Below are 13,629 nucleotides of genomic sequence, written 5' to 3' on the forward strand. Positions count from 1 at the left end.
CCAAGCTACAGGAAGTTGTAAAACTAGTCCGCTCCACCTTGGGTACTAGCATCCACAGTATCCAAGACATCTTCAAGGAACAGTGTCTCCAAAAGGCGGCATCCATTATTAAGGATCCCCATCACCCAGGACATGCCTTCTTCTCATTGTTACCTTCAGGAAGGAGGTACAGAAACCTGAAGGCACAGGTTCATTGACTCAGGAACAGCTTCTGCCCCTCTGCCATCCGATTCCTAAATGGACATTGAACCCATGTACACTACCTTATTTTTTTATTGTTTCTGATTTTGCACTATTTTTAATTGAATATATATATACTTAGTGTAGTTGATTTACTTATTTTTGCCTACATTATTATGTATTGCATTGAACTGCTGCTACTAAGTTAACAAATTTCACGACGTATGCCAGTGATATTAAATCTGATTCTGATTGTATTTCAGAATCAGGTTTAATATTGTGTGCATATGTCATGAAATTTGTTGTTATGCAGCAACAGTACAATGCAATAAAATCATTTCAAAACTGTAAATTACAGGAAGTATGTATATTTTAAAAGTTCAATTAAGTAAGTAGTGTAAAACAAGGGAGAAAGGAAGTAGTGAGATGGTGTTCATGGGTTCAATGTCCATTCAGAAATCTGATGGCAGAGGGGAAGAAGCTGTTCCTGAATCACTGAGTGTGTGCCTTCAGGCTTCTGTATCTCCTCCCTGATGGTAACAATGAGAAGAGGGCATGTCCTCGATGATGGGGATCCTTAATGATGTTTGTCACAGGCATTACTGTAAACAACCTCTCCTCATTGTTCTTTACCTTCCTCCAGCCTGTAAAACAACCAACCCCATACTTCTGTTCCAGCTCAGAGGTATCACAGCTGCCATTATTTCTCTAATGACAGAAGTAGGGAATAACAAGCAAAGTCTTTTCTTCCCCATTCTGCACTGTTATCTGATGTTTTCCCCCAGGATCCATCCTCAGGCATGTCTCCTCAACTGTATCTTGCAAAAAAAAACACTGCCTCAGTCTACACAAGGCTAGTCTCCCTGTTATCTTCCTGACACATCTGTTTAGACTGTCCAACTCTTTATTCAGCAGCGGGGGGGGGGGGGGCGGGGTGGAATCTCCTTTCTTAAGCCCACAGGATCTATTCTGTAGCCAACAATCTTATTCCTCGCACTGGCAACTGAAAGTGAACCAGACCATTTGAACACTACGTCTACACCGACACAAAGTCAGCTCAGTTCCATCCAGATGTTCCCACCATCTTCGACAGGCAGTGCCTCAAGAAGGTGACATCCGTCATGAAGGAGCCTCACTACTTAGGACCTGCCCTCTTCCCAATCCTACCCTCAGGGAGGGGGTACAGGAGCCTGAAAAGCCACACACAGTCTCTTCCATCAGATTTCTGAACCCATGAACACCAGCGTGGAATTCCTCTTTGGCACTATCTATTTATTTAATTTCTTTTTATAATTTTTTATATCATAATCTGTACTGCCGCCACAAAAACAACAAATTTCACAACATGTATCAGTGATAATAAACCTCGTTCTGATTCTGATCCCTGTAACATCCGATGCAGCTCTGCTCATCCACTGCCGAAACCCTCACTCGGGTCTTTTTGCTTCTTAACATACATACTACATGAACGGAGCAAGTAGAAGCAGAAAGAGGCTATTCAGCCCCTTGAGTCTACCCTACATTCAATTGATCATGGCTGATCCTTTACCCTAATCTTACTTTCCTGCTCACCACATATATCCCCCGGCTTCTTTCATATCTAGAAATCTATGACATTTTTTACTAATGGAATCGACGAATGAGCCTCCAGGGCCATCTGGGACAAAGAAATCCAAATGTTCACCTTCATCTGAGTGAAGAAATTTTTCTTTGTTTCAGTCCTTACTGGCTAGCAATTACTTTAAAACTGGCCCTTAGTTCCAGAGCCCAGCTGGGGGAGACATCCTTCCCACTTCCATCCCATTAAGCCCATAAAGAAGATCACTCCTCATTTTTTTAAACTCTGGAGAAAACAGGTCTGGCCTTTTCAACATCTGTTCATGTGACAAACCTGGAAAGCAGTCTGGTGAATCTTTTCTGCAGTCCCTCAATAGGGAGCCTATCTCTTTTCAGGTAAAGAGACCAAAATTGTAAACAATACTCTGGGTGTGATCTCATTGGGTTTTATAATATCACAGTAGACAACTTTACTCTTGCACTCAAACCCAATACTGACCCCACATTCACCTTCCTAAACATTTTCTGTCCCTCTAGCCTGCTCTACCATTCAGTAAGAACATGGCTAATCCAATCTTGGCCTCAACACCATTTTCCCAAAATTTCCCCAAAATTCTTCAGAGATTACATTGCTGGGGCCTTGTGCAATATCTTCATGTCCACTCTAGCCGCTGAAGAGGTCCCAGAGGACTGGAGAGTCATTAATATTGTTCCATTATTTAAGAAGGGAAGTAGGGATAATCCTAAAAACTATAGACCGGCGAGTCTCATGTCAGTAGTAGGGAAGTTACTGGAGGGAATTCTTAGGGATAGGATTTACGAGTAATTGGAAAACCATGGCCTGATTAGAAAGAGCCAGTGTGGCTTTGTGTGGAGCAGTTGTGCCTTATTAATTTGAGTTTTTCTAGTAGCTGGCAAAGGTAAGAGATGAAGGTAGAGCTGTGAAAGTCGTCTGGATGGATTTTAGTAAGGCGTTTGACAAGGTTCCTCTAGGAGGCTTATCCAAAAGATTAAGGTGCATGGGACCCATGGTGAATTGTCAGTTTGGATTCAGAATTGGCTCACCCATAGAAGACAGACAGTGGTGATCAGTGGGATTTAATCCGGCTGGAGGTTGTGAGTAGTGATGTTCTGTAGGGATCCATACAGCGACCTTTGCTGGTGGTGTTGTGGATAGAGAAGGAGACTGCCAAAAGATACAGTTGGATATAGATAAACTGCAGATATGGAGGAGATATGGCAGGTGGAGCTTAACCTGGCCTTTTTCATTTTGGGAGATTAAATGTGAAGAAATAGTACATAGTTAATGGCAAGGCCCTTAACAGTGTTGATATACAGCGGGAGTTTCGAGTCTAAGATAAATGCTCCCTCAAAGTGTCTGCATGGATTGATGTGGCGCTTAAGGAGGGATATGACAAGCTTGCCTTTTTTAGTTGAGGAATTGAACTCAAGAGTCAGGAAGTTATTTGGTAGCTTTATAAAACTCTGGTTAGGCTGTACCTGGAGTATTGCATTCTGCTTTGGTTGTCCCATTATATGTGGAGGCTTTGGAGAGGATACAGAAGAGGTTTACCAGGATGTTGCCCAGATTTGAGGGCATGCCCTATAAGGAGCGGTTGAACAAATTTGAGTTGTTTTCTCTGGAACTGCAGATGCTGAGGGGAGACCTGATAGAGGTTTGTAAGATTATGAAGTGCATAGATAAAGTAGGCAAACAGCATATTTACCCTCGGATTGAAATGTTCAATACCAGAAGGCATACATTGAAGGTGAGAGGGGCAAGTTCGAGTGAGATGTGTGGGGCAAGTTTACTTTGCACAGAGAATGGTGGGTGCCTGAGGAGTGGTGGAGGCAAACAAGATTGGAGCATTCAAGAGGCTCTGAGATAGGCACATGAATGTGCAGGAAATAGAAGGAAGTGGACATTGTGTAGGCAGAAGGGATTAGTTCAGTGAGTATTTGATTAGTTTGGCACAGCATTGTGGGCTGAAGGGTCTGTTTCTGTGACAGTATTTTCAAATATCTGTCGCTTTCTACTTTGAATATGAATACCAACTCCCCTCCATTGCACCATGGGGTAGAGAATTCCAAAGAGTCACAGTCCTTTGAATGATGGAGGATTTTATTGAAATCTATTGAATATTGAAAGGGCTAGATAGAGTGGACATGGAGAGGATGTTTCCAATAGTGGGGGAATCTAGGACTATTCTCTTTGTGCTGCAACATTTTAGTAACTTATTTACAGGATGCTGCAGGGTAATTGAATGGGCCGCACTTGGAGTATTGCGTGCAGTTCTGGTTGCTCCATTATAAGAAGGACATGGAGGCCTTAGAGAGGGTGCAGATGTTATCTGCCTTGATAAAGGGAAATAACCACAAGGAGAGATTAGACAAGCTTGGATTGTTTTCTCTGGAGTGTCAGAGGCTGAGAAGAGAATTGATAGAAATTATAAAATCAGGAGTGTCATAGATAGAGTCTCCTATTCCACAGGATGTAAATGTCAAATACTATGCCATAGCTTTAAGGTGATGGGGAGGCAGTGAAGTTTAAAGGAAGTTAAGTATTAGGTAGGGTGGTCCATCAGAAACTATTTCCCAGAGCAGAAATATCAGATATTGGGCATAAGAGGAGAAAGTTTAAGGAGATTTATGGGGCAAGATTGTTCTTTCCCAGAGAGTAATAGGTGCTTGAAACAGGCTGCGAGAGATGGTGGTGGAAGCAGATTCAACAGAGGCCATTTAGACTGCCACAATAACATGCAGGCAATGAACTGACGGAAGAGATTAGTTTAATCTGACACAGACACTGAGGGACAAACAGCATAGTCCAGTGTTGTCAATTTGAACACTGATGTTTCTAACTTCAACTTTCTTTTTGTTCTTTTCTCTAACAAACTGAATAACCTGGCGTTTTCCCCACTGTGCTCTATCTGCCACGCTGTTGCTCCTCAGCCTGTCTATATCCTCTTGAAGTCATCCAAAATTCTGGTCTCGCTCTCACCGCCCCCCCCAACTGCTGTACTCAGCGATCTAGTTCTTAGATACACAGCAGTTCCGTTATAAAAGTCTCATTCTTGCCTTCTATTCCCTCTGTGACTCTGTCCTTTTCTCTGACATGTCCTCCAGCCCTGGACCTTTTCAAGATACCCGTGTTCCTCCAACACTGTCCTTGGGAACATCTTTGGTTTAAGTGGTGCTCCTTTGGTGTCCTTGCTTTTTGCTGGAATGAGGGAATCGCTCTCTAACCACGCCACACCTCTGACAAACTGGGTGATTATAAAGCAACGTATGGCAATCTTGCTTGTAGAAACCATTCCGAGGAATCTTTTACCTGGCAGCCTGAGACTGAGTAGATCACACTGGTTGCTTCATCCACCTGGAGCAGTGCAAAGTGTGCATAGCCAGAGTGATCTTCTGGGATCGAGTAGATCTCTTTTCCAGTCACTAGGTTCCACAGACGTAGTGTGTGGTCAAACGAACCTGACACAGCTTGGGCCTTGTTATGAATCACTTTGATGCACCGTACCTCGGCTATCAGAGATAACAGATCACATGATCAGTGAGAAGCCAGAAATGGGGAGAGATATGGGGCTGTCTGGGAGAGATACACAAATGGGGTTAGTGTACATAGGCATTGTTTCACCTGAGCAAGGTGAGCTGAAGGTGTCACACTGAGTTCCCAGAGGCTATATTCCAATATCCTACTATATTCAGCCTTTGAATACAGGCTTCATCATAAACCTTCCTATTTTTGATTGCTCTGACCCTAGGCGCTGACCAACAGTTGTGATACATTTAGACCTAAACTCTGCTCTGCCTAACTCTGTTAAACAGCCTTTTGTTTTTATCTCCTCTATTCAAATTTTGGATATACAACATGATAACAGGCCATTCTGGTCCAACAAGCCTGCGCTGCCCAGCTACTTTAATCTAACTCCAAGTACACCTTTCAAGAAGGCAGCTCGTCACCACCTTCTCAAGGGCAACTAGGGATGGGCAGTAAATGCTGGCTTAGCTGGCGAAGGCCACAACCCATAAATGAATAAATGAAAAAACATGTGACCAATTCATCTACTAGCCCGTACAACTTTGGAAGGTGGGAGGGAACCAAGAGCAGAGGGACCATGGAAGAAAGGGAATGAGGAGGGATATCAGAGGGAGGAGATAAGCAGGTGAGGAAAAGAGAAGGAGAGAAGCTGGAAGCTGATTGGTCCACTGCCCTCTACTATCAAACTCCTTCTTCTTCAGACCTTCCACCTATCCCCTCCTAGCTTCTTGCTTCAAACAGCACCCGCCCCACCCACCCACCTTTTCCCTCAACTGGTCTCACCTATCACCTGCCAGCTTGTACTCTTTCTCCTCTCCCCCACCTTCTCATTCTGGTACCGTAATATTCACTCAGGTTTCCGGGTCTACCAAGTGAGACAGGAAATGCACTGACTTCGAATAGGCATATTAATAATTTATTTACAAACAGTAAAAATTTGACCCAAACATTTATGTTCCCCAGGTTACAAAGCTGAATACTCAACAAACATATATATATTCAATAAACATACTTAATTAAAAGTGTGCACAGAGCAAACCTTCCCAATGGTCCTACCTTAAGCAACAAAAGAAGAGATCAAGCCCCTTCCAAGTGTATCTTATATACCCAGGATATTTGAAACTGGACACCAGGCAGTTATCCAATGGGAAAAGCAGCTGCAGCTTCTAAACTAACCAATCACAACGGAAGCGACTTTCACCAATCAGAATAAGGCACACCCCCCACAGGAACAGGCATCTTCCCGAAGTCCTGTCCAGTCCTGATGAAGGGTCTCAGTCTGAAGTGCTGACTGTTGATTTCCCTCCATAGCTGCTGCCTGACCTGCTGAGTTACTCCAATACTTGGCGATTGTTGCTCAATTTTGTGAACCGGCCGTACTAACCAGTATAAATTATTAATTCCTAAAGAATTTAAGGTCACATTAAGAGCATTAAAAGGAGATTTGTCTCACCAGAATGACCCGTCATGGTGTGGATTATTTCAATATCCTGCAGATTCCATACGATCATCAGTCCATCCAGTGAGCCTGCCACCAGCACTGTGCGATCAGTACTTAGCTCCATCACACTGATACCTGTGAACACAGGGGAGTTAATGCCGCACAGGGAATAGAGGCAATTAAAAGGACTTTTTCTGGTTGGCTGCTGGTGACTGGTAGTATTCTGCAGAGGGTGGTATTGGGTTTGTTTATTTTGACATATATTAGTGATCTGGATGATGGAATTGATGGCTTTGTGACCAAGTTCACAGATGACGCAAATGATACGTGGAGGAGCAGATAGTGTTGAAAAAGGTGGGAGTCTGTAGAAGGACTTCAAAGTTGAAAGTAAACTTATTATCAGAGTACATATATGTCACCATATACAACCCTGAGATTCATTTTCTTGCAGACATTCACAGAAAATACAAGAAACACAATAGAATCAATGAGAGACGGCATCCAACAGGACAGACAAACAACCAATGTGCAAAAGACAACGAACTGTCCAAATACAAAAAGAAAGGAATAATAATAATAAATAAATAAACAAACAATAAATATCGAGAACATGAGATAAAGAGTCCTATCAAACTCCGCTTTAAATATACCCAATGATTTGGCTTCCACAGCCAACTGTGGCAATGAATTCCATGGATTCACCACTCTAGCTAAAGAAATTTCTCCTCATCTCTGTTCTGAATGGTCATCCCTGTATTCTGAGGCTGTGCCCCCCTGATCCCAGACTCCCCCACTATAGGAAACATCTCTCCACATGCACTGTATCTAGGCCTTTCAATATTTGATAGGTTTCAGTGAGATTCCTCTCTCATTCTTCTCAACTCCAGTGTTTCTGATACATCAGCCCTTTCATTCCCAAACTTAATCTCGTGAATCTCCTCTGGATCCTTTTTAATGTCAGCACATCATTTCTTAAAGAAGGGGCCCAAAGCTGCTCACAAAAGTGTGATCTGACCAATGCCATATATAACCGCAGCATTACATCCTTGCTTTTATATTCTCGTCCTCTTGGAATGAATGCTAACAATGCATTTGCCTTCTTTACCACTGAGTCAACCTTCAAGTTAACCCTTTGGGACTCCCAAGTCCCTTTGGACTTCTAATTTCTGAATTTGCTCCTTGTTTAGAAAATACACCTTTACTTCTTCTGACAAAGTGCATGACAATACATTTTCATATATCATATTCTAACCACCATTTCTTTGCCCATTCTCCTAATCCCTCAAAGTTGTTCTGCAATCTCCCTGTTTCGGCCATGCAACCTGTCCCTCCACCTATTTTCGTATCGTCTGCCAACTTGGCCACAAAACCATTAGTTGCATCATTCAAATCCAAGTAGAAAAGAATAGTTTATTATCATTGACATATGTTGTGAAACTTGTTGTTCTGTGGAAGCAGCACAGTGCAAGATATGAAACAATTGCTATAAGTTACAGGAGTAGTAAAGTGGAGCTCATGGGTTTGTGGGTCATTTAGGAAACTGATGGCAGACAGGAAGAAGCTGTTCCTAAAACATTGGCTTTGGGGGATGGGATTGGAGGGAGAAAGCAGGGGACAGAGAAGGGATTGAAGAGGAAAATTATGGGTTGGGGAGAGTGAAAAGGGAAAAAGTTGGAGGATGCTGGGTAGGAGGATGGGAGGATATTTGGGAGGGGATAAGGAGGGAGAGAGGAGTGGGAAGAGGTAGAGGTTGCAAATGGGGAGGGAAAGAAGGTTGAGAAGGAGGGGAGAGGAGGAGAGTGGGAGGAGGTGAGGGAGAGGGAAACGGTTTGAGGAGGTTGAGACAGGGCTGGGGGAGGGTTGGAGTTGCAGATCAGTCAGACCATTTCACTTCCATTTGCAGAGGGACTCGCGGTTCTGTGGGCACAGTGACAGACCCTGACCGCACCCCCCTCCCACCCCCACTTACTAGCAGGAGGTGTTGGTACCTTTTCTGAAGCCGGTAAGTGTTGTCTGGAGCGGCCCACCGGGAGGCTGGAAGAAGCCACACAGTGGAGTAAAGATTGGGTTTGGGCACAAGGCGCACCATCTCCTACACTGCTGGCACAGCTCATCAACCATTGGGTACGAGCTCCTGAAGAAGTCGAGGCGAGCCAAGACCTCCATGTACAGAACACGCTCATCTGCGGAATAAATCCAAGACAGCAAGTTTGGTTCAAGTTAACTGAGGCAACTTAAGACTTCTAGTCTGCATACGTACAGTATTTGCAGGATAACATGTGCCGATGATGCCTTCAGGCGTCACCTTATCACAGTTAGGTTTCTGGTTTAGTAGGTCACAGTAATTAATATCGAGTCACATCATTCCCAACCAATTCTATTCGCCTTCAGAATCATCATGTCTTCCATTTGCTATAGTCGTGTGATTCATCCATCCCACTCCTAATGGAAGCAGTAGTCCATTCCATTTCTCATGACACTGTAATTCTACTGAGCCCGTAAGGAATGGAAAGCATTCTCCAATCTCAAATTAACACTTGTGTTCTGGATGGCTGTGATTATCCAGTGTATCTGCAATTGTTCTCACCTATGTCATTCTCCATGAAGTTTATCGTAGGCCAGATGAGTAACAGTGCATCCTGAACGAGCTGCACGTCGGGACAATCAACTTGACGGGTGCAAGCGTAAAAATCTTCCAGCACACACTTCATTCCCATGGCTTGCATTTTGCAAACTATCCATTCCATATTCCCTGAGAAATCAAAATAACCAGCGGCGTGAGTAAAGGGCCGAAGTAGACCTTGGCGCAGTCTTTGGAGGAGTGAGTGGGGTCGATAAATAGTGAGTGGGGAGAGTATCACCTGTGGAGAGAGGAGTTCTGGAGAAACTCGGCATGGCAGCGTAGCGATTAGTGTAATACTTTACAGCATCAGCATTCACATTTGAGGTTCAATTCCTGTGGCTGTCTCTAAGGAGTTTGGATGTCCTCCCTGAGACAGTGTGGATCTTCTTCAGTTTCCTCCAAAGACATATGGGTTAGGGTAAGTAAATTATGGGCATGCTATGTTGGCACTAGAAACATGACAATAATTGTGGGTTGCCCACAGCACACCCTCGAGCTGTGTTGGCTATTTCACTGCATGATTCGATGTTTTGATGTACATGTGACAAATAAAGTTGGATATTGGTACTGGGAGCTGTGATTTGAGAAACTTAGTGGACAATGATGTGGCAATAACTGATCAAAGAAAGAAACATAAGGTTTACTGCTGTTACTGGGACTCTAAAGCAGGGAAATGAAGGTGAGGAGCACAAATGGACAAGGTGAGGCACAGTATGTGACACAGGGCACAGCTAGTCAAGCTGCTGCCTTCCAGTTCAATCCTGACCTTGGATGGTATGTTGTGGAGTTTGCATGCTCTGCCTGTGACTGCGTGTGTTTGGTCCAGGAGTTCCAGTTTCCAGCCACATCACAAAGATGTGTGATCTTGGTCGGTGCTGTAAGCTGCCTCTAGTGTTGGGTAAGTGCTCAAATCGGGAGGGAAATAAACGGCAGTCTGGAGAGAACAAAATGGAGTTGGTGTGGGAGGATGTTTAACGGTTGGTTGATTGTCCAGGTGCAGGTCTGTGCTCTAGTGCTCTAGGACTTGTCGAGCTAAAGGAGGGTAGTCAGACTCTAAAGATTTTGTACATTATGTCTCTACTGGGTTGCTATTTCACTGAAACTGTATCCAATCCCAATCTTACCATCCTTTCTTCATCCGTGTGCCTATCTGAGATGTTTTTATACTTATCTGTCTAGGTTCATCTTTACATGTAAATATTTTATAATCTTCTATACACATAGACACTACATTTGTAAATATCGATCTCTATGAGTCCAGTGGACATTGTAACAAAGAAGAACTTTTGAAGATGTGTCTCTGATGTGATGCATGAAACCTGGTGATAACTCTGCTCAAAGCCGTTCAGGTATACTGCAGGTACTTCACATTGAGTTTTGTAACAGTCAACACTGTGATTCTGCATGGCAGTGAGAATCACAGTCTTTTCACATATTTCCCGTGTATACCCATCCTTACCCAGAATCTCCTGTTTCAGCTCATCAATCCGACCAGCATTAACCAAATGTTTCGGCAGTTCACTCAGTTTTCGTAAGTTCACAACAGCATCCCCAAATGTCAGAGGCTGTGCAGAGACCTAGGAAACAAGCACATCCAATTCATTCCTTTACGTCATCCTACAAGTGGTGTCCATTCCGGCTGGGGTTCTCATTCCCGATCAGTTTTGGAAGACTGCTTTCTTTGAAATGCGGCAACAAATTGTAGTTGAATCATAATCTTATGTTTTATGGTCTTATGGTCCTCTGCCAACTGATTTCTAAATGACCATTGAACCCATGAACATGACCTTACTACTTTTTTATTTCTGTTCTTAGCATTACTTATTTTTAACTTAACTATTTAATAGATATATATATATATACTTAATGTAACTCCTTTGTTATCTATATTTATTTATCAAGTATTTCATTGTACTTACTGTACTGCTGCCATAAAGTTAACAAATTTCACAACATATGCTGGTGATATTAAACCTGGTTCTGGTTCTGATTCTGATCATATCTGATGCCCTGTCCTGTGGTGCTGCCACAGCTAAGCTTTTCACTGTACCTGTGCACAGATGTATGTGCCCTTGGCAATAATCTCGACTTTAAGCAGTCACTCTTAACTCATGCCGACAACTCTGCTTTTTGGTCCATGCCTGGACCGAGCCTGTGACGAGCTCTGGAGCAGAGTGGTATTAGCTGAGCTCAAAATGTGTGTTGGGTTGGTGAGCAGGTTATTGGTGAGTAAGTACCACTTGATAACACTATCAACGACACTTTCATCACATTGCTGACAAATCAGAGTGGACTGATTGTCTAGTAATTAGTCAGACTGGATTCCTACTGCTTTTTTTTTTTGCGTGTAGGGCATACTGGGGCAACTTTCCACATTGTGAAGGAGATGGCAGTGTCGTAACTGTAAGCGACCAGCTTGGCTGGATGTGCAACTCGTTCAGGAACGCAACTGTTCAGTGCCACTGCTGGGACAGAGTAACTGAACGCCGGGAGATTCCAGCATCTACAGTGGCTTTTGTTCTTACGTTGCAGCTGAGACATTGCACGGCCGTGTGCTCTTCCTGATGCGGGGAATTAAACTGGCAGGAGACCGGCTTCAGTGCTAGAATGAAGCCGAATAATCTGGGATGAACTGCAAGGGTCGGGCTAGCTGGTAAGTGAACGGACAGAGCTGAACTGCATTGGATTGCGAGTACGCATGCAGCCGAAAGATTGCGCGGGCCCTGTTCGTCACTCCCGCCCTAAGTTGTCCGGCGTGTACCTACCATTACCTCATGATCGGTAAGAGTGTTTAATTAAACTTCCCCATTGTCATATTTGCGTTTCGTGTACCTTTCTGTCTGCTTGCAATGTCTCATTCAGCTGTGGGAGTGTGATGGTCTTTCTTTTCCCCTGGCTCCACGTCCCCTTGAAGAAATCTGCCAGCACGGAGTGGCGTTTGATTTTCTCCTCTGTCGGGAGGTACATCTCGTGTACCACCTCTATGAATTGCCTGAAGGAAGTTAGAAAGCAAATATCTCATGTATAGTGAGGCAAGCCACAACATGTCAGAAATCTGAACTGGAGACAAGCAGAGGGTTGGGAACACACTACGGGCCAGGCAGCAGCTGTGAAGGGAGAAGCGAGTTTCAGATCAGTGACAAGAGAGAGAAAAGAGATTAGGAACAAGCTTTGTTCCCAATGCTGAGGATCGAATCAAAAGTTCAGAAGTTGAGGTCTGTTGGTCCAGCCCCGGATCTGCTCTGCGAGTCCACTGGGGTAGTTGAAGGCCCAGTGCCTGCGTGGCCAAGTCCAAATTGGAGTCTGCTGGAGGCCAAAGAGCATGGCCTGTCTTGGGGTTAGAAGACAGTGTCTGTGTTTGGGAAGAAGGAAGGAACAAGGCTTGTCTTGTTGCTTGTTGTGTTCTGTTGACCATTGTGGACATGCTGTGTTGGCACTAGAATGTGTGACCTTACGCTGACTGCTATGATACCATGCTTCCCCCATGTAGAAAGGCTGAGTGAATGCTAAAAAAAATCTCTCCTACAAATTTACTGTCAAGACCTCGGACTGGCCTCTGTTCAAGTGTGGGACAGAGAAGTCAACTGGGGAATGGGACTAAAAAAAAATGACCGAAGTTGAGGTTTATGTCCGCTGACTGAATGGGGCTGCCCTGCAAGGCAGCCACCGAGATTGTTTGCTCTCCACACTATCAGAGGTGCTGGTCAATCCCTGTAAGAGGAACCATTCTGTTTATTTGCAGGGTTGGTGGCTGATGTGTAACTACAAATGTGCATCAAGGACAAATTCAGTTTGAAGTGGAGGTCACAATGTCCCCTCCTGTGGCCGCAGACACACGCTGAAACATGAACACCTCTGTCATCTTTGGACTTCTTCCAGTTGATCGCCCTGGGCTGCCCCACCCTTCAGCCCTTTTGCCCTGAAGAGCTACGCGCTGGATGATGGGAGAAATCCCAGCATTCCACCCCTTCCCATCACTGCCCCTTCCAGCCACTGCTGGTGGCATGACTCCACTTGGAGGTCTATTGACCCAGCAGGTCAGGTGGCATATGTCAAGCCGATGACCTTCCATCAAATGCTGTCTGACATGCATGTCTTATGAGGAAAGGTTGAGTGTGCTAGGGCTTTTTTTCTTTGGAGTGGAGGAGGATAAGAGCTGACTTGCCAGAGGTGTTCACGGTGATAACAGGAACAAATTGAGTGGACGCCCAGAGACTTTTCCCAAGGCAGAAACAACTAATATGAGAGCGAATAATTTTAAGGTGATTGGAAGAAAGTAGA

General features: G+C 44.2%; 1 protein-coding gene across 1 annotated transcript in view; it reads right to left on the reverse strand.

The window, feature by feature from the left end:
• Positions 1 to 13,629, reverse strand: part of nwd1 (NACHT and WD repeat domain containing 1) — a 78,150-nt gene that overhangs the window by 41,206 nt on the left and 23,315 nt on the right. The window contains exons 7-12 of the mRNA XM_072267281.1: positions 12,181 to 12,340; positions 10,808 to 10,925; positions 9,313 to 9,477; positions 8,714 to 8,908; positions 6,738 to 6,860; positions 5,069 to 5,268 (exon numbers count right to left, since the gene is read on the reverse strand). Of these exons, the coding sequence (XP_072123382.1) occupies positions 5,069 to 5,268; positions 6,738 to 6,860; positions 8,714 to 8,908; positions 9,313 to 9,477; positions 10,808 to 10,925; positions 12,181 to 12,340 (961 nt within the window). The remainder of the gene's footprint in view (positions 1 to 5,068; positions 5,269 to 6,737; positions 6,861 to 8,713; positions 8,909 to 9,312; positions 9,478 to 10,807; positions 10,926 to 12,180; positions 12,341 to 13,629) is intronic.

This window comes from Mobula birostris, chromosome 9 (assembly GCF_030028105.1).
Source record: "Mobula birostris isolate sMobBir1 chromosome 9, sMobBir1.hap1, whole genome shotgun sequence".
Taxonomy (NCBI): domain Eukaryota; kingdom Metazoa; phylum Chordata; class Chondrichthyes; order Myliobatiformes; family Myliobatidae; genus Mobula; species Mobula birostris.